The 20976-nt window shown below is 46.9% G+C and overlaps 3 protein-coding genes across 7 annotated transcripts in view; 1 reads left to right on the top strand and 2 right to left on the bottom strand.

The window, feature by feature from the left end:
- Positions 1–609, bottom strand: part of ABCB6 (ATP binding cassette subfamily B member 6 (LAN blood group)) — a 29245-nt gene extending 28636 nt beyond the window's left edge. The window contains exon 1 of the mRNA XM_083499026.1: positions 124–609. The gene's annotated coding sequence lies outside the window, so the exon portion shown is untranslated. The remainder of the gene's footprint in view (positions 1–123) is intronic.
- Positions 610–2253: 1644 nt separating this feature from the next.
- ATG9A (autophagy related 9A) lies at positions 2254–20631 on the bottom strand. Of its 4 annotated transcripts, none has more exons than XM_083499226.1 (16): positions 20351–20631; positions 19385–19491; positions 16150–16292; positions 15627–15668; positions 15116–15187; positions 14639–14800; positions 13939–14080; positions 11732–12480; positions 10450–10603; positions 9990–10169; positions 9527–9772; positions 8312–8526; positions 7650–7767; positions 6949–7174; positions 5905–6047; positions 2254–4987 (listed from the first exon to the last, which is right to left on the bottom strand). In XM_083499226.1, the coding sequence occupies exons 5-16, from the start codon at positions 15142–15144 to the stop codon at positions 4982–4984; spliced, it is 2370 nt and encodes a 789-aa protein (XP_083355352.1). In that variant the 5' UTR covers positions 15145–15187; positions 15627–15668; positions 16150–16292; positions 19385–19491; positions 20351–20631; the 3' UTR covers positions 2254–4981. The 4 variants fall into 4 exon arrangements, with proteins under 4 accessions (XP_083355352.1, XP_083355350.1, XP_083355353.1 ...); XM_083499224.1 differs by having other exon boundaries at positions 15116–15180; positions 15625–15668; positions 20351–20474; XM_083499227.1 differs by lacking the exon at positions 20351–20631 and adding an exon at positions 20050–20343.
- Positions 20613–20976, top strand: part of ANKZF1 (ankyrin repeat and zinc finger peptidyl tRNA hydrolase 1) — a 14942-nt gene continuing 14578 nt past the window's right edge. For both annotated transcript variants that reach the window (XM_083499636.1, XM_083499635.1), the window contains exon 1: positions 20613–20715. The gene's annotated coding sequence lies outside the window, so the exon portion shown is untranslated. The remainder of the gene's footprint in view (positions 20716–20976) is intronic.

The raw sequence follows: 20976 nt of genomic DNA, 5'->3' as shown, positions 1-20976 counted from the left end.
TGCCGCCTCTCTGTGCTGCCAGCCGGCGAGGACGCAGCAAAGGGGCCGCCGCCGCCGCCGCCGCCCGCTTCCCCTCAATCCCCCCCCCCCGCCTGCCCCCTTCTCCCACCAACGTCTACTTGCCTGCTCGGGTCTCGTCAGTCCAGCCCACCCACTCTCCCCACCGCCCGGTTGGCTCGGCCAATGTGCAGCGGCGCGTCCGCAGCCGAGTTTCGGGAGCCGCGGCAGGCCCGATCGGCGCCCCCGGGGTCCTAGCGCCGCCTTTGTCAACACTTGTTAGGCAGGTTCCGCCTGGGTCCTAGCGCCCGCGTGTTCCAACACAGGCGCTCAAGCTCCGGGCCGTTGCTCTTATTTATTTCCCGCCGAGCAAGAGCGCACGACGCAGGTTGCGAAGGTGGGACGATCGAGGGCAGGTGCTGCCCTCAAATTTATCATGGGCCAGCGCTTCACCCCGATCCCGCTCCTCCGCATTTGTACGTCCGCAGTCTAAAACAAGGATACCGAACTGGAATGAGTCAGCACAATCCTAAGCATGTGTGTACACATCGCAAACGAGCGTGCGTCCGAGTGTGGCTTTGAATCCGGGTTCAGTTTGCTAACGCTGCTGTGAAAGGTGCTGCGGCGGCAGCAAAAAAAAAAAAAAGCCTTGGAGGAAAGTGTGCGAACTTGAGCCTATCACTTTTTCTCTGCCTCACAAGGTTGTTGTGAGGATATCATGCAGAGCTGTTTAAAGAAGGATAGGGGCACCGCTGTGACTCTAAATGTCTCATTCCATTCAAAGCTTAATTGAGCCAAGGCTCATAAAGTCTCTGCTCTGAAATATCTAAGACGTGAAAGGAACAGAGTGCACGTGAGAGCCTTAGGAGTGCCTTTTGCCGCTGTCACTACCCAGTATGTGTCCATCATTATGAATTTCATCTTGGACAAGTTAACTACCCGACTGTTATGAAACCAGTAATTTTAAGCTGTCAGCTGCAGAGTGGTGCCCTGGCACCAGTATACAGTAGGATATAAATGTTGTAATAAATAAATAAGCAAACCCAATTTTGTCAGTAACTTTCACTGAAATAATTAGTTAATTATTATTATTATTTAAATTTGAATAGATATTCATAGTATTGGGTTATACCTCTTTTTAGATCCTGATGCAACCCTGATACAAGGATTTCCTAGGACTATTTTTAAGCAGTAAAAATGACTAGTTTGTTTTGTTTTAATTTGCTAGTTATGTATTAAAATCAGCTTGTCTTACAGTTCCATTGTATGCAGATATTATGGGCTTTTTATTTAACAAAGTATATATACTGCTTGGAGTGAAAACTCTCAGCAATTTACAACAAATGTTAAAACTATAAATAAAGACAGTTTCCTTAAGATTATCAACAAGAAGGGGCATCCCAGAGCCAGAAGTCAGAACTTTAAATCTTAATAATGACACAAAGTATATGTACTCCCACGCACAGCTCTTTCCTTATATTGGCAGGCCTTCTTGTGGCTTGCCTCAGAAAAGACAGTCTAATCCTTCAGATTAAGGATGGAGATGGGGATAAGGGAAGTTGTCTAGGTCAAGAGCATCACCACAGGTCATGGCCACAATTCTTAAACATTTAGCATAGATGCCCTCTGATCCTCCCTGTCCCCTCACGTCCTGACTTTTTTTTACAAATTGGAAATACATTTTAAAATTGCATTCACACACAAAATCAGTATTGCTACATATGAGTTCTTAGCAGTATTTGGCTATAGAATTATAAACCCAAAAGTACCAGAATGCATTTAGCATGCCCCTTTAAATGTACCCAAACTGGTGCTATGTTCCCTATAAAAAAAATAACAACAGCTCCTAAGCACATGGTAAATGCTAAATATATTTTTGCTCCTAGACGTGACACACTCATTTCACAGCATTCATTTGGGCCAGAAAAGATGTGCCTCTTTGGATATTATAGCAGTCTGGGGCTTTTTTTTCTGAGGCAACTGGTTGGAACGCAGTTCTGGCACCTCTCAGGTGGGTGCCATTGCCATTCTAAGAGAACCCGAGTGTTCATGATGAGTTGCATTATTTCTTTTGAAAAATAGCACTGTAGCAGTGCATGTACAAAAATCCAGTAGATAGTAACTACCCCATTAGTGCCACAAGCATTGTGATGATGGCCAACTATCCTGTGATCCACCTGGATTCATCTTGTAGGTAGCAGGCTGTTATCCTACCAGACACAATGAAAGACAATTCCACAGGCACGGCCACAGCGATCAAAGAATGGAACACCCCTCTTTATTCAGTAGATACAGTACTGTACAGGATGTCAGACATAAGCTCTGTTTTACAAACCACTTGCAGTGCTCCACATAACTCACAGGTCAGCCTCTAGTGTCACAAACGAAGCAGGAGGCCACAGGTGGCTGTACCATGCACAAAAAGATGGGGGCAAAATCAAGACAAGCATAATACATGACAGCTAGAATTCCCACCCACCCCATGTTTTAGCTGAGAACGCTCCTTTTATTCACTGCTAGACCAGGGGTACAGTAACATTTCCACTAGGATGCAGCAGGCTCATCTCTGCCAATGGGGCTGCTCTGCAGCTGATCGTTGTAGTGCAGGGACTGTGACCCTGTAGTTTTCCAGATGCTGTTGGACTCCAAATCCCATCAGCTCCAGCCACCATGCTCCAGGGTCAGGGATGATAGGAGTTGTAATATAGTAAAGTTTCACAAACTACAGGTTCCCCATCCCAACAGTACATAACCAGCACTGATCAAAGTTGCAGTCTATGAAGCTATTCTTTCTACACTCCAGGGGGTGTGTATTTTGCAGGAAAGACAGCAAATTAATATTTTACCATCAGTTGTTTTGAATTCCTTAAAATGCACCAGTAATCTGAAGAACGGGGGGAAATCCCAGCACCAGCCATACATCTAAACTACTGACAGCTTGAAACTGCTGCTCACCAACTTCCCTTTTAGCATGTACCCCACAACACCAATTACCACTCTTTTGTTAAACTAGGTTAGGGAGTGGGGAAGTACAGTATACTTTTTGGGCATAATCTCCTTTCTAGAGCAGGTGAACTACCAGCTGTAATCAATTCATTGCTGAGTGCAAATAATCTCTTCAATTCTGAAAGAGGGCAAAGAAGAAAAGAAATCCCAAGAGTCCTGGCTCCCAAGACCTACAATGTCAGTTCCAAGGCCATATAGGGATCTCCATGCAACCCGGCCTGTGCCCACAGAGAGGAAGGATGCATATTTTATCTGTGACAGTAATGGCAAGCTGCTTTTCCTATGTACAACAGGAGCTTTGACAAACAGCTACTGGAGGTTGCAGCAGCCACTGTAAAAAAATAAAAATAAAATGGCCCCACAGAGAAGACAAAGGAGTCAAAACCACAGGGTTAACCAAGCCATATTGGGACCTGTAGCTCTGATGACAGCACTAGCATTACCCTAAGCAATAATTGGCTGGATTGTACCACACCCTCTTGGGATGCAATGTTTTCACTGGGCAGTCTGGAAAGTATTATTTGTGATGTTTGCTATGCAAACTATAAAAGTATTTTGCTGTGGTGCTAAGACCACATAGCCCATAAGAATTAGAGGACGACAGTGGAGCCGATGGCATGGTGTTCTTTAGTAATAAAGTGGGGGAACCAGTAGAACCAGCAGAACTTCTGTAGACTGTTCAAGAGAACGCCTTGTCTAGCCAGGCGAGAGGTTCAGCCCTTTCAACAAGAACCTGAAGCCCACCCCAGTTCTTAAGATTGTGACAGGTAATATATTTGGCAGATAGGAACTCTTCTCTTGCTGGCACTTCCACAAGATCTGGATGTTTGCCATTAAGGCATCCATAGGAAAGAGACATCACAAGGAGGGCAGCACTAGCTTGGAGAAGAACCCAAACATTTGTGCCCACAGGAAGTGTATGGGGAATCTGGGAAATATTTAAATAGAGCGATGGGGGCGGGGACAGACAAGTATTGCCTTCCTCCACCCATCCCTCATACCCACAAGCACAGCACCCGGGGCAGAGCCTCATACTTGAGTCTAAATCCTAGCAGGATGAACAAGGTGAGAGCAAGGGGCATCCTCAGAATGGAGCCATCGGTCTGGAGCTGGGTGCCATTTGGTAAGTTTGAAGGAGACTTTGGTCATTTCAGATATTGCCTCAAGCAAAACCTGGTACGGGCTGTGAAGCAATACCCTGCGAAGCCTGTGCTTTGATACTACAAGAGGGATGCGAAATAAACGTGGCCCCAAACAGTAGAATCATTTGTGCCCACAGGAAGACAAAATCCTGCGGCATGAGTGGCGATGGCACTGCAAGAGTGCCTCTTTTGGCTTGGCTTCAAAGTTTGTGAGTGAATGGTAAAGCAGGGAGGAAGATACGCACCCTTCTTGTGTGTGAAAAGCTTCTATCCAAGTTAGGCTCTGCCACTGGAGGAAGCCTGTGCCCCATTCCCATTACAAAAATAATCTCTTGCAGCCCTTCTTTTCCTGAGTCCAAATCTATCGCCTGATTGCATCTTTAATTCCACGCTGTAGTCTGGACAGTGTTACAGCTCTTCCTGCCTCTGAACGGGGGTCCACAAAGCAGGTCCTCCTCCTGCTACAACAGGACATTTCAGGCAGGGCAAGCATGGATGCCAGTCTCCTGCACTGTAGTGTGCTCCGTGGCGTACTGTGCAAGTCTCGGATGGTTCTCCAACATGGACGACACGGATGCAGACACGGACAAATATATGTAATCACACACACATCCAGCCCATGCCCAGCTAGCGTGCCACCGGCATGAGGCATGTCTGGCTAGAGTTCCGGCCACGATGAAGGCACTGCTGTCTTCACACCTTCCTCACTCTGGCACTGACGCCCAGGACATGGAGACTTGAGCCAACCCATACTTTGTAGGGCAGGGTAACCCAATGTCCCACCAGCTGAGGCGGGCCCACCATGTGGAGCCACACAAGATCTTCAGCCTTCACAGCTACACCTGAAGGAATTGGGAAGGCAAAGGAAGTTATTTGGGAAGGGGGACAGTGAGGAGAAAGACTGGGTCAAAGCAAAGCTCTGAATACACCAGATTTTGTGCCAAACAAAGATCCCACCTCCTGAAACTTTCAGTATTTATTTTTAAGCAAGCTGTAGGCTATTTAGCAATATCAGCTGGCTACATGCAAAGGAGAATAAGGATCCTCCACCTCTAAAACCCATATGGAAGAGAACATTTTGACAGCTACAGCTGATGGAGGGGAAGAAATGCTGCATATACTGAAATTCCCCTTTCCAAGGCAGAAAATGCCCCCAGCCTTCTTTTGTGTGTGGCTAGAATACTGAAGCTAGAGATCTTTCACAGAATGCCTGCCATTGCTATCTGTCCCTCCATAGCTTACTCCAGGCTTCCTCAACCTCGGCCCTCCAGATGTTTTGAGACTACAATTCCCATCATCCCTGACCACTGGTCCTGCTAGCTAGGGATCATGGGAGTTGTAGGCCAAAAACATCTGGAGGGCCAAGGTTGAGGAAGCCTGGCTTACTCTCTCAACTTCTCATATTACTCTCTTCCCTCTTACTCTGAGATGACACTTGGGGGGGGTCTACCCAAACATGGCTTTAATTTATAAATTTAAATTTCTCCCTTCAACCAAGGAACACGGGGCAGTTTACAGAATAGCATTGCCTGATTTATTTGGTCTGCTTTGTGTATGAGTTCCTGAAAGCCCGACTAGTTCGTATCAGTAGAGCCTTCCAAAACACAAAATCAAATTATTTTTGTACTAACTAGTCTTTGGCCAGGTAGCTTCTGGTGATAATAGTGCAGTAATACATATAGCTGCATTAAGAGGCTGCAGATTCCTCTGGTTTCATGACACAGCCATTGCCAATGCCCAAGTATCAACCAGGCTGTACCTTGTGTATCTGAGGTGGCAACTCATCTTCCAAGCTCTCCTCTGGCACAGGCTCTGGGTGCCGAGCAGTCTGGCCATCTTCAGCCCACCCCCCAAGTGGCAGCCGAGCGAAGTGTGATGGGGCTCTGTGCACCATGCCAGGGTCTGTGGGAAAACAAAGAGGAAAAGATAACCACCGGATGGGGTAGCCAAAGTTAAATGAGATCAGTTTGCTGCAAAATCTGTTTGGGGCTTCCAGTCTGCTCTGTTCCTCATTACCACCCAACACAGATACAGTAGCTGGGAAGCAGTGGCGTAAGTGGAAATATAATATCTTGCAAGTACTCTTGGTCTTTTTGTTTCCACCTGCTCCTCTAACCAAGTCTATTAAGCAACACCCTACCCTGCCAGCTTTGGCCACACCCCTTGTTGAAAGAAATAAGTATATTGATAGCTTTGTGACCAGAACAATGAAGACTCTTGTGGCACCATTTAAGACTAATAAATTTATTATGAACCATAGTCTACTCCATCTGATGAGGTATGAATATGTCATAAATTAGTCTTTAAGGTGCCACATGCTTTCATGGACTGGCATGGTTACCCTTCTGGAAATTCATAACCAAAGAAAATTGAGCCTTCTGAAAATCAAAACCAAAGAAAATGAGAGCCCAAATCACAGAGAAAATGGTGCCATCTGAAACGGCAGCAACGAAAGCAAAATGGATTTTTGAACTTCCCAAACTCATAATGCCACTCTTGCAGCACTGCTAGCCAGTGCTCCAAACCTGCTGATCAGCAAGGAGTGAAGGCTTGAGGCAATCTGAGAGTGTAGGCAGCACAGGTAAAGGCTTGCCTCTTATATATGATGCACTGGCCATGTCATCAAAAGGGTTCACCAAAACTGCCAAGCAGCATGTCAGACTGATATCTAATCTTTTTCTCTTGTTGCCCTGTAGTTAACAAGAAATGCCAGCATGTGTATGTGCAGGGTTTGGCAGGAAATAAAGCCTTTTCTGGCTAAGGAATATGGAAGTGCTGTGAGTTTGGTGTTCTTGAAACATACCTGAGACACCACCATATCGGCGCTGGAAGCCGGCTTGCAGAGCAGCTGTCTCATCACCAGCCTGGCGAGGCGAGGCGAAAGGATAGCTGGCTGAACGGGGAATGGCACTGCTTGGGGTGCCCTGATGAGCATCGGGCTCCTCCTGGGCACTTTCACCACTCTCATCACTCTCTCGCCGGTGCCACAAGTGCCGCTCAGGCTCCAACTGGGCATGCTGCTTGTGTAACTGAGAATGGCAGGGAGTATTAATGGGCAGCCAACTAGAACACTATGGTGACATTGACGTGTGTCCCAAGCAAGCCCAGTTTGGGACCTGATACAATCCAAGTATCACAGGCCTCCACATAAATATCACATTTACAGCCTTAATTTCACATGCTTCTACACAGGTCTATGCAAGTCATCACCTGCATCCATGAAAGTCTTGCTCACATCCTGCAAGCCTATAGACTCTCTACTCATCTTCAGTTGTGCACAAATTGTCATAAATCATGGCCCAGTGAAGGGAGCCTTTGCTCCCAGCCTGATTTCTGTATAATGAAGGGCCTATCTCTTAGGTTAGGAGCTATATCACAGTACAGAGGCTTATTCGGTCCTCCTTTGCTGTGCTCATTCAGGTACACATGTCTCAAGATGCAGGTCTACACAGAACCTTCAGGGCCCATTGCAAAGGCTTGCATGATTCTTGATGTTCAGCTCACCTCATGCATGTAGAGTGCATGCAGACTCATCTCAGTAGAGGCATATTCTGAAAGGATCAGGCTCTGAAGCTGGCCCTCCCAGGCACTACTGCCAGAACTAGCTGTCCTGGCATCAACCCTGCAAGCCAGAAGGGAGAGAAGAGTCAAGTCAAGATGTGTTAGAAAGAGTAACTTGGAGTCCAGAAGGCACCTTCTTGCCACTCCACACTTTCGCCCCTCCGAGTCTGAGCCTAGAGAGGGTGACATCAACCATACCACCGCTGTAGCCTGATAACTAAAAGGATTCCAAAGTGTGTGTTTAGACACACAGCAATCTTTTGGGGAGCCTTGCAGAACTGGATAGCTTTCTGCTGTCCCTCATAACCTCAGCTCCAAACATAAGGAAACCCTAAGCCATGGGTGGGGAGCTTGTGACCAGTCTTTGCCACTGGCCATGCTAGTTGGCACTGATGGGAACTGGGAGTCCAATAGGAGGGAGGTAATAAAAGGCATAAAAAGCTCTTGCTGCTGCTTCAAAGGCACATCTGGGAGGCTGCCTCCTGCTCTAACACACAGTAATGTATAGCTGTGCTGGGGAAAGCCTCATGAAATAGTCCTCCGAGCACTCTGGGTAAAGTGCTGGTGAGGTGCTCAATAGCCCTTTACAACATGCAGCTTCTTACCCTGAGCCTGCCATTGTGCCAGGACCCCGATGTTGGGAACCTTCTGTGTGGGAACTCCTGTGGGCCGCCTGCGTTGACTGAAGAGGAGAGAAAGAACGCAGGGCAGATGCCACCTCAGACACAGCCGAGAGATGCCGTGAGGCCTGCCCATCACGGACTGCCTGGTAGCCCAGGACTGAGGAGCCTGCAATCACATTGGCAATCAGGCTGTGTGGCTGCAGGGAGAGAACAGAGGAGGGAGGTGTGACCCAGGCAGGAAGATCCAAAGCCTGCCCCATCTATCTACATTCAACGCTTCACCACCACAACTGAACTTTGCAAACCACCCTGTGATTCTTGGATGAAGGGTGGTTTTATTTTAATAAAAATAAAAATAAATAACTTCACCTTTACCTTTGCAATGGGGATCCTGAATTCTCTCCACATTTTGAAAAATTAGCCCACCCATCTCCAGCCCCCAGCAATTCAAATGCTTTCTAAATGGTGACACTTGGAAGAGAAGATGCTACAGGTGTTGGGGGACTTTCTTATAGGAAAATGATTCAGTGAGAAGGGGATTGTTAATCACATTAAGAGATCCTAAACACAAAAGGACCTTAGGTTTTTGATTGTATGCAGTTGGATGAGTGAAATTGCAATAATGTAACCACAAGACACCAAGGACCTTCTGGGGGGGGGTGGGAGGGATGTTGCTTATTTATGTCTGACTTTATTTACATTTGAGTGTTATTTGTGCATCTTATTGAACAATATTTATTCCAATATCAATTCATATCAACAGGAATCTCATTGATTCATCACAATTCCATTTTGCAACCTTTGAGTCTTCTGTAAGCTTAAAACTTTCACAATAAAAATATACAGAAGCAATAAGATATCCTAGGGAAAGGAACTGGGAAATAAAGGAGTGGGGAGAGAGGATGGGTAACGTGGAGACTCTGAAGGTGCCAACTTTTAGGAGAGTATGGCTAACTTTTGCTGAAGAGATAACAGGAGACAGAATTAGCATGCTTGCAAGAGGAAGGTAGTCTAATTAGGTCACAATGAGACAGTGGCAGCCATACTACCATGGCACTCAAATGACTCCACACTGAGCCCAGAAGCCCACATAGAAACAGTATTCCCATCCCACCAAAAAGAAACAGTTCACTCCAAATCTCTCCCTATGATAAACCAGGATTATGTCCTGTTCTACCACACACTAGTTCCCAATACCTCTGATTCTGACTGCAAGGACTGAATGGAGGTGAAGAGGGCATTGTCAGGCAGGACAGCCTGCTGGGCCAGAGCCAGGCTGCTGTCGCGGTGCACACGTTCCTTAAGCAAGCCGATGAAAGCCGTGCTCTCCCGAGGAGGTTGCCAGTGTGGGTTGGTGATAGCAAAGTGCATGAGGGACAGCTCCGTCTTGCCATCCTCGGCTTGTTGGTAAACGGAAGCCTCCGTCTTCCCGGCTGACATCCACTGCAAAACAAGAGAGGGACAGGGTGTTTTGTTCACACCATGCAGCTGCCTCAATGGGACTAGGAGCAGCCAGCAGACACAAGGGCACTGCAGACCTGACCTGCGAGCAGCATCACAGCTGCATACTGGGGTAGGACAGGGGCACTGCAGGGTGTTTGTGACCCAGGACGAGGCACGGCATGTCGGGTCCATGATGCTGCCCCTCACTGGGACCTACCGCAGGGTGTCCATGCCACCGCACATCCATCTGGGCAAAGGAACAGGTATCTCCCACGCCCACCACCTCCACAGTGAAGTTGCGGAAGAAATCAATTATCTCCAGAGCTTTGGGCCTCAGACAGAAGATGAGGATCAAGGGAGTCACAATGGGGCTGAGCAGCTCTTCCAGGATGAACACCTTAAGTAAAGGAGACAAAGGCATTAAGTTCAACAACTGCACGGGTGTGTATCACTTGTGAAACCATAGCACAGCCTCAAGACATGACTGCATGCATTGGGGAGAAAAACTGGGGGAAATACCAGTGATTCTTTCCTCCCACATGCCCTGGGGTCAGAGAACCTCCCCCATCAGGGGGGGGACGGGACTCCATGGACAATACATGCTTGGATCTAGTCAGGGTTTATGCAAAGGGCAGCTCTTATATGATTTCCTCCCACCCTACCCTGCCCCACCTCACCGCCTTGTACTGGAAGAGCTGGGAGAATTCATCTCGGGTTTCATAGCGGTGGGCGTTGCCCTGCCAGTGGTCAGGCATGTAGTGGATGTGCGCCAGAATCACCCGAAGCAACTGCTCTGGGCAGAAGACCAGGTGCTGGTCTGGGATGAAGGATCTGCAAGACAGATGGGACAGGTGTCAAGGAGAGCTACTTTCCTTCATAAAAGCAAGCAGACAGGCACCTTATGTTCTAGGGGTCCCCAGCCCCATGTTCCCTCTTCATGAAAAGATGAACACAGAGGAGTGTAGTGAGATAAACTATTTATGGGTCAGATCTAGCAGGTTCAGCTTTAACAAACTGGTTCACTGTGGAGGGAGATGATAATTTCACACATTTATGTACTTATTTATATCCTTATTTGCAGTACAGAACTGTTCAGACTGCCTTTGATAAAAGGGTAATACAGACTCAGTGATCAGCCAAATTCCTAGATTCTGGATTTCTGACTCCTAATTCAACATTAAGTCAGTGGCAGGTTACATCAATCTAAAATGTCAGAAGCTGATCAACTATCAATTACAACATAGGAATTTTCAGGTTGATTTTTACTGCACATCAATATACAGCACAGCTAACTCTTTTTAACCAGCAGCTATACCTGCTATACCACTCCCACCATTGTTTCATCTCTCAGATATCAAGCTGAGCTGATGTTTCCAATGCCTTTTTCCCCCATTTCTGTCCGCTTACCCTAGTTTGTGACTCACCCCAGAGTATTACCTTCAAGCAGTGCCTGTCACATTCTTCAGGGACAGATATAAGCTCTGCCCTCGCTTGATCTAGGCAAAAGCTGAAAGGTAAGTCTAAGGTTGCACTATTCTAGAAAAACCAGGCTTTGCCTCGAACCATCCCAGGGGCCCTCTCATTGCAGATGTCACAGTTTAAACAACTCCAAGGCACCACCATCACTGAGATCACTAAACCAGGGAAGCAACCTGTTTTGCAGAGCTGAAAGACATGGGTTGTTAAGCTTAATCAATTTCCTCAAGTGTCCTAGCTACCATTGCCACGGAAGGAAAAGGCAACACAGGCAATTCATCTCCCGTTAACTTTCTCAGTGGGAGACCCAGCAGAAAAACTTTTGTAGCTTAATGCAATTTTTGGTCAGCAGAATGCCTTTAATTATTCACCTGTCAATTCTCTGATTGGGTGCTCCTCATAATAATGGCAACCACCCCATTAATGCCAAGACTCAGAGAACAAAAACAAAAACCCTTCTGTTCGCAGCCAATTTCAACTCACCTGCAGACAGTGACAGCCACACCCAGAATGGTGACTGTGGTGAGCACATGCTCCACAGCAAGCACGTCTTCATCATAAATTGTGAGGGCAATGAGGACAGCGAGGATGGAGCCAGCAAAGAAGGCCACATTCTTAGCCACGACAGTGAACAGAGGTGAAATGAAGCAGTTCATGTACTTGGAGGCTGGCTTGTAGCCCTTGCTGAGGCGTGAGTGCAACTCATGGTCCAGCTCATTGAAGTGCCGCAGGTAGCAGCGGCCGTAGAGAGACCAGCAACGAGCCCCCAAGCTTCCGGGCTCTCGCTTCAGAATCTCTGTGTAGCTGAAGAAGGCGTAGAGGATCTGCCAGATGAGGATGAGCGGACAGAGCAGAAAATTAGCAATGCCAATCCAGAGGATGCGGGTGCCCAGCTTTTCAGCCAGCTCCAGGCGGTTGCTGCCTCGCTTGTACTCGGCCTTGAGACTCCACTCATTCTCAAAGAGTGAGCCAGGGCCCCAGAAGAAGATGAGCTCAAAGTTGTACTTGAGGCCACGCGTATAGAAGATTGTATCGCCCAGTAGGGGGAGGTGGAAGCGCATAGGCAATAGCGACTTGTTCACCATGGCCACCATGTAGTTCTTGAAACGCAGGATGCGGTGGTAGATGTCCAGTTCTGTCAGCTCCTTCTTATGGATGCAGATCTGGTGTTCCTTCTGGATTTGGACAATCCGTGCCTGCACCTCCTGCCATGTGTAGTAGGGCAAATTGGACTGCAGGCAAAGAGAGGGATGGTGAGGTTAGTGCTGTGACTAAGCTAATCCTCTTGATGGGTATACACTCCCTTCTGAAGGAGCAGGTACACAACTTGGGGATAATTCTGGATCCATTGGTGTCACTTGAGGCTCAGGTGGCCTCAGTGGCATGGAGTGCTTTCCATCAGCTTTGGCTGGTGGCTCAGGTGACCCCAACTGGACAGGGATAGCCTAACTTCTCTTGCTCTGGCAACCTCTAGGTTAGATTACTGCAATGCACATGGGACTGTCTCTGAGACATTTCGGAAACTTCAGCTGTTGCGGAATTCAGTGGCCAGGTTGCTCAACAAGGCAGGACAGTTCGAGCATGTAACACAAATCTTGGCCTGACTGCACTGGTTGCCAATTAGTTTCTGGGCCCAATTTTGACATATAAAGCCTCAAACATCTCAGGACCGCAACACCTCAAGGACCATCTCTTCCCATATGAACTAACCTGGATCCTGCAGTCATCATCTAAAGTGCTTCTTCATGCCCCCCCTCCACAAGAGGTCCAGGGGTAGCAACATGAAGATGAGCCTTTTCTTTGGTGGCTCCCCATTTGTGGAATGCTCTCCACACAGTGGTTCACCTGGTGCCATCATTATATATCTTTATGTGCCAGGCAAAAACTTTCCTTGATATCCAGGCCTTTGGCCTTTAACTATCTGTGGCCTTTTAGAAGTGGGTAGGTTTTTAATGTATTTCTCCCCCCACCCCACAATGGTTTTGATGTATCTGGGGATGGGGTTTTTTTGTCCATTTGGTTGTTTGTTTGTTGCTTTGAGTTGTCTTGGGAAAGATAAAGTGACTGACAGATTTAACAAACAAAAACTTTCCCCACTCCTGAAAAAGGGGAAGGGAATTGGTTATGCAGAGACTCAACTTCTAACACTCTTGGGCAAGGACCAAATAACAAACACTGGCAAACCAGACAATGACAGCTGCAGAACATACTAGCCCTGCCACTCAACCAAGCAAGTCAGATTGAGCAACCATGGGATTAGCAGCAGACCAGAAAGATCAGCAGCAGTGTACAACTCTGGAGGAAGGTCACTAAGGGACAGAGGAAGATTCAGGAGTGGAAGATTTTCCCCTTAAAGGAGAAGAAGCAACAGGTCTTATCTGCAGGCTTCTCACTGCTTGGAAAAGAACACGAGACACTAAGAACTGAATTGCAGGATCAACCCAAATGTTATTCTGGGTCAAACCAAAAGTCATGTTGGTTCAGCATTCTGCCTCCAGTAACAGTCAGTCAAATGCTCCTGGGAAGCTTGCAAAAAAAAAAAAAAAGCGGGGGAAGGATATGGCAGTACTGATTTGCTTGTAATCAGGTAATCAGAACTATATTGCTAAGGTGTCAACATTCCCTATCAACAGCACATTGTGTAAATTTGTGTATGCATGTCTAACAGTTCCCAGAGCACAGCATCTTACCATGGGAATCTTGAGAGCGTTGATGTAAAAAGAGTGGATTTCCCAATAGCAGCAAATGTTGTAGATGAATTTAATCAGCCGATGGATCCAGAAGACCCCCGCAATCACCAGGATAGAGATGAGAAAGCCATTGGCCTGGATCCTATGAGAAAGATGGATTCACAGAAAGGAAGAAGCAGCTACCTCCCTTCTGGTCGTCACAGTTATTTCCAAAGCATGTGCCAACCCCTCCTTCTTAGATTGCTAGAATTCAGGCACTTCAGGTGGGTGCAAGGCTATGCAGTGCTGAGATGCATTAAACTGTACTAATGGGCATCTGGGCTGGAAAATCTGAGAGAAGATGGGTACAGCTACAAATGTGAATACAAAGCTTTCTCTCACAAGACACTGAGGGGCCAAAGATTGTCTAGTATATTAAAAGTCCAGCTGGCTCGTCAGGGGCCCGACTTTATCACTGACATTAGTTTAACACTGGAGACCCCAGATTTGGCAGATATAGAAGCAAACATCTGAAAGCAGTTTTGACAGCAATGCTCACCTTGCAAGAACTAAATTTCCAAGCCTACAGCTACGATTGAGTGTGACTTAAAATACAAAGTAGAGGATCTTCCACTTCAAGAGGCCTTTTGAATTTTAGACCCGACCAAGATGGGCTAGGATGTGGTCAAATTTAGGAAAGGATAGTCCTTGCTAACTTTACCTGGCACTGCACTCATTGGGAGGCAGGAAGGCATCTGGCAGGGTCACCTTGACAGGGTCACTGGAATGCTGGCTGTGATTCACCAGCTTGTTAGCAAACAGGATATCGTAGTCAACACAGCTCACAAGGAATGTGGTGAAGGCCACAACAAAGATGAACTGCCTGTGAGAAGAGAAGATGTGTCACACTAGGAGGCACTCAGCCTTCCCCGCTCCCATCTTCAAATTATCTGGGCCAGCAGAAGGCACCAGCTGTCTAAATCCTTCATACCAGAGACATCTTGCATAAAGAGAATCAGGAGTAGGATTTGTTTTCCTATCAACCTGAATGACAGGGAATTGGGGCCAGGGATGGATCACTAGCTCCAGCAGGAAACCAGAACTCTTTTTTTCACCTCTGACAAGGTGCCCATGGAAATACAATGAATGTCCACTTCCAATCCTGTTTTACTGAAAGAGACATGGAGTTCATACTCACATTAATTCAAAGATCTCACTGATGAGCATACAGGTGAAGCCATTCTTCTGGTGCAGGTTATAGACGTGAGGGCTACAGTCAAAGAGAATTGCTCAGAATATTGGTTGCAGTACCCACCCTTAGTTTCACCAGAGACTAGTCTCCCATTAGCAGGAAGCATCTCCTTTTCCAGTTCAACCTGCCATGCTATTAAGTCACGATTAGCCACCATCAGGAGGAAAGAGTCAGTAACTTTCTGCCATAAAGAATTCCATTTGAGGGGGTGATTGCAAATCTCCTTGTATTGCTATGTTGCTGTCTGGCCTGTAAACCTGTATGGGTTCCAGAGGCTGGTTCTTGATTATGCTATCCTTTGTTCCTGAACTGATACTGAAAGGTCCTTTGCCTCTTGGAGTGTTTAATGGGCCACAAGGAACCTTGTAAAGGGTTCCCAGCTCTGCTGCAACCGAGCCCCACCACCAATCCCGACAGCTGGGATACAACCATCCCTGCCCTTCAGGTAAGGATATACGAGAGAAAAAGAGGTCCAGATTCTCAATGTGGTGCCAGGGAGCTGCAAGACAGACAAAGTGAAAAAAGAACCCTAAAATTCTACACAGCAGAAAGAAGCCAGAGGGAGAGGGAGCTGCGACACAGCATCCCATGGCCCCATCCAAGCCCAATATTTTAAGAACAAAAGTTCAAAGCTGAACCCTAAAGACACTTTCTAGAGAGAAAGCCTTGCTCAATTTTGTGGGAACTTACTAAGAACATAAGACCAAAGGCCCGTCTAGTCCCACAGTGGCCAGTCACATGCCTCTGGGAAATCCACAAGCAATACAAGAATGCAACTGCCTTCTCCTATTATTGCTCCTTCCCAGGAACCGGCATGCTTGAAAACATGCTGCACAGCAAATGCAGTTTCTCCAGAAACAGAGTCAGAATCCCACAATTCCACTTCCTGTTCAGATTAGTCTTTCACTAATCCCAGGCACCATCACCACTGATTTGTGGGGTGCCTGGCGCCAAGGCTGGCCACTCACAGCTGTACTCACATTTGCTGCCCTCGGCAACATGAACCATCAGGTCCTCTTCTCCTGGGGGAGAGTCATTGTAGGACGCCTCCAGCCGCTGATACTCTGTATCAAAGTGAGCCATGTTGTCACTGAGCTGGGCCTCATCCAACGTCACACAGGCTCTGAGGGAGGGAAAGACAGGGTAAAAAAAAAGTAACATTTAAGACATAACTAGAAGGCATCAGTTGGGTTGGAAGACACATTTCATTTTAGTTTTACCCTTAAAAGGAACTGGAAGCTTCTGGTGGGGACCAAATAGCAGAGGGCAAGGAAGGAAAAGAGTGGAGAGAGGAAAGCAGGAGACAAAACAGCACAAATTAAGAAGTAGGAAATAATTATTGGTGGTGAGAGCAGGAAACACTGCCTGATCATGAAACATCCTGTCCAAACCTATTCTGGGTTTTGAATCTTTGCTTTACATCATATTTACAAACTGTTGTCTGCAACAAAGTTGTTGTTGTTGTTATACATTTAATTTCATGAACAGGCAGAGCAAGGACTTGATACATACCGTTGCAAGTATATCAATCTCTTCCCACACACAAAGGAAAGTACAATGTTTCAACTAAAGGAAACCTATCTAGCTGGGGTTTAGAAGAACTTCAGCTTCACTTTCATTTTAGCCTACTGTTCTAGCTTTCTTTCTATACCAGAAGTAAAAAATGCAATATAATTAAAAATAAATAAATAAAAAAACTTTATCTAGTCTAGTATCCTGTACCCACGGTGCCAAATCACATGCTCTTGTGTATCTGAGAACCTGTGTATGCATGCATTCACATGCATATTTTCAAAACAGATTCATAGTAAAGCACAACATATATGCAAACTCAAAGGTGCATTTTATAGCCAATATTCTAACACATTCAAACTTCTAGTCTAGAGAAAAGCAAGAGTTCCTATGCTACAAGGTGTGAAATTAAGTGGTGGAGCTATGGGACCCTGGGAAGATAGAGAGAATTTGCCAAAGGTGATCTACTGAGGCTCAGATGAGATATTCCTGCAGCTCTGTGGATGCAAGTATGCAAAAGACCAAGACCATAACTAGGGCCAGGAATTCTATGCCCTTGTGACTTCAGCTCTTTGGGGAACCAAATTTCATGCTACTGGGTGACAGAACCCTTATCAGGCTTCTTGATCTGGCACCCAGCACTGCGTTAAAGGTGTACCTTGAGAGTGACATGGAGTTGCATGGACAGTTGTTGGAGGGGTGGCTGAAAGACACAGACTGATGCTCAAACTACCCTAAAGTAAGGTCTGGAGATCTCTAGTATGGTACGTACAAGGAAAGGGTCCAGTGATATAATGAGGAGGATTTTAGTGACATCTAGGTGGAATGAAAGGCAATTATCTGTGGGAGAACCTACCCTTCTGGGAGGTGTGTGTGTACATGAGGGAGTGTAATCAAGAGAGATTCTCTCTCAGGTTGACTCTCCTTCTGTCTCAAGGGATCAAGAAAAGGATCTAAGTTTTTGAGGTTTGCATTCAGTGATCTTTTCATTGCCACTGTCTTTTAGTCTCATCATCATTGCTACTCAGCATTTTCAGTTATTTAATCGTTAAGGTTCCTGCCGCACAGCAACTTGCTAGAGAGGGTCAGAAAAGGTAGGCAAAGGGGGCAATTACTCAGGGTTGTTCTTCTGCTGCTGTTCCCCCTACAACTGGTATTCTGTGGCCTGCTCCCTCTGATCCAGGTGGTAGTATATAGACATTGTGAATAGTAGCCTTATCCCCATGAATTTGTCAAATCTTTTTTTAAAGCTCTCTAAGTTTATGGCTTTCACTATATCCTATGGTATCAAATTTCAATTTTCCAGGTGTGTTTATCAGTTCCCTTTATCAGTCCTGAATCTCCCACTTCGCTGAATGGCCTCAGGCTCCAGCACTATGGCAGAGCAAGAGGAAAGTTCTCTCTATCCACTTGCTTCACATCATGTATAATTTTATTTCCCTCTGACATGCTCCCCATTTAAAAAAAAACTAAAAAAGTTACCCAATGTTTTTGGTTTACCTTTTCCACACTTTCCAGCTCTATAGTATCCTATTTTGGGATGTGACAGACAGAATCATTGGCACGTAATTTTCCCTTTTCACTTCTGTCACACACACTTTAAATAATATTTTTTATTGTTGATCTTAATGTTTTTAGCTATATGCGCCTCAAACCTTACTTTCTTTTTTGAATTTGTTTTGCAAGCATGTGTTCCATTTTGTTCTCCTTAATTGAGCAAGACCTCCCATTTTGTGAAAGGAAGAAGCCTTATTGCCTCTAACAGCTTCCTTGCTTCTATTACACTAGCATCTTCCCTGACTTGCAGTATACATTTGAGCTATGCTTCTATTCTTGTAATTCTGAAACAACACCAATATGCTTTGGAGAGATTTGACCCTCTAGTCTTTCACTTTCAACCAATCATTTCATTTTTGAGATTTCATTTTTTGAAGTCAAATGTGACTGTGGACATCCTTAGCCATTCTCTACTCTGCTTACATATATGTTGAATTTGATAACTCTTTGGTTACTGTTTCCAACTAGTTGAAAACACTTAAATATTGCACAAAGTACTGGCACCACTTACGAGTAAGTTCAGGGTCGCGTCTCAGATAAGTTCCATGACCAAATGTTCTACAGCACAATCATTTAGGATATTTAGAACTTTTAACTGTCTGTCATGACTAGAACATGGGCGGACTACAGTCATGTGTGACCTCTTCTCTCTTTCTTTTCAATTAGCGATCAAACGTCTCCATTCTTGCCTTAGTAGATAAGACATGTATTGTTGGATAAGACCAGAGTTAGCCTACTCCCACATTCTTGGCAAGAATTCTACCAACCAGCAGGCCAACCAGAAATCAGTGATTCACCCATGGACTACTACAAAGTTTCAACCCACACTTGGATTAAAGGATCCTTGGGATACTGTAACAGCATGTCAAATGATTTTTCTTCATTCAGAGCATGTACATATATTCTTGCCACTTTTGCAAATAAAAACAACCACACCCATTCTTAAATATTTCTCCTTATTTACCCTGTACTTTGACTCATGTAGATGCAGTGCCTACAGCTACAGGAAGGGCACACCCATCTTACTTGATGTAAGCTACTACAATTCAGACAGACAAAAACAAATGGCAAAATAAATCCCTCTTGAAGCAACACCTATGCACATGGTACACACACACACACACACACACACACCGAGAGACTCACCTGCTCCATCTACCCCTAGTGCTGCAGGAACCCCCTGCTTGTGCTGTGCTCTGGGCATCTGACTGGCATCTCTAGCCTTGGATCCCCAATGTGCTTTTCCCCCCTGCCTGAAAAGAAAAAAGACAGGATATACACTGGAGATGGAGACTTTCCAGGGGCATGTGGCCGTTCGGCTGGCAGGATGACCATTGGAGGCTTCTGGTTCCACTCAGGGCTGGATTTAGGTTTGCTGAGGCCCTAAGCTACTGAAGGTAATAGGGCCCTTTATATGTCCAGCTGTCAGCAACAAATTGTTCCTGTTTTTTGTGTTGAATATATGCTATATGGTAATTTATGGACCTAATAGGTCCATACACAACACAAAACACTGTTGCTGTATGTGGGTTTTAATTTATTTACTTTTATCTTATATTTTGGGTTTTTTCCTTTTAAATTTTTTTGGGGGCCCCAAAATTTATACGTAAATCCAGCACTGGTTCCACTCAACACTCTCCAACCGGAAACAGGACCAGCTCCAGGCCCCTTTTGTAGGGTTGATTGGCGAAGAAGGGGCTGGTTCTGCTCCCCCGGCGCCCGCGAATCAAAATAGTGGGAATCCAGGGCGAGACGGCCTGCTTCGCCAGGTGAGGAAGGGCCCCCTTTGGTTTGCACCTTAACCCTCTCACCCCCTGGGATGGGCAGAGCCGGAGGGGAGCCAGCTCACCCGCCAGATCCCTCCTCCCAAGTTGGAAAGGCACCGCTGCAGAGAGAGGGACCGGGGGGGGGGCTTTTCCTTGGGCGGCCCCAGGCAGCTCCTCCGAGGCTGTTTTGTTTTGGCTGAGCCGGGCCGGGAGGGGCCTTCCTCGGAGGTTGTTTACTTGGGAAGCGGGAGGGAGGCGGCGCGGCGGGGATTCCAAGGCGAGGCCCACGTCCCCGTCCTCCCCCCCCCCCGGCCATCCCTTTCCCGGCGGCGGCTGCGCGGCTCACCTCCAGGACAGTCGCCCCTAGTGACCGGACCCGGGGCTCAGCCTCCTCCGCCGCCGCGACTTCCCAGGCTCTGTCTGTCACTCTCTCTCTCTCTCTCCGCCCCACTCGCCTCCTCCCTCGTCCCGACCGGCGGGCGCTTTCCGCTGCCAATGGAAGGCCGGGAAAGGACGAGGAGGTGGGCTCGGGGAGGGCCAATGGGAAAGCTGTGGTGGGGGGGAGGAAGAGGAGGAGGCGGGGCGGGGAAAGGATTGTCTTCGACGGGAGAGGGCGGGGTCCGTGACAAACGGAAGTGACGTGCGCCAGAGGGCGAAGGTCCGCAGCCAGACAAGCAGGGGCGCCTCGTGTGCTTTCCAGCCCGGAGAGTGGTAAGCGCCCCCTGTTCCGACAGCATCCCCGGGGCCTCCTGAAACGCTCGGGGTGGCGTGGCTTACCTCTCTTGGCCCCTTCCCCACTGCATTTCTCCACCAGCCCTGCTGAACGTGGCAGCTGACACGGCGCCTGAACAATGGTTCACCCCGTCATATGAACCCCTGGCAGTGAATGGTGGCTCTGCTCTCAGGACTAATACTTATCTCAAAGAATTCTTGGGATACTTTAATAGCATGTCAAAGGATATTGTTGGTTTT

The sequence above is a fragment of the Podarcis liolepis genome, assembly GCF_965112155.1.
Source record: "Podarcis liolepis genome assembly, chromosome: 1".
Lineage (NCBI taxonomy): Eukaryota > Metazoa > Chordata > Lepidosauria > Squamata > Lacertidae > Podarcis > Podarcis liolepis.
Note: the sequence above shows the minus strand (reverse complement) of the source record. Positions and strands in the feature narration are given on the sequence as shown.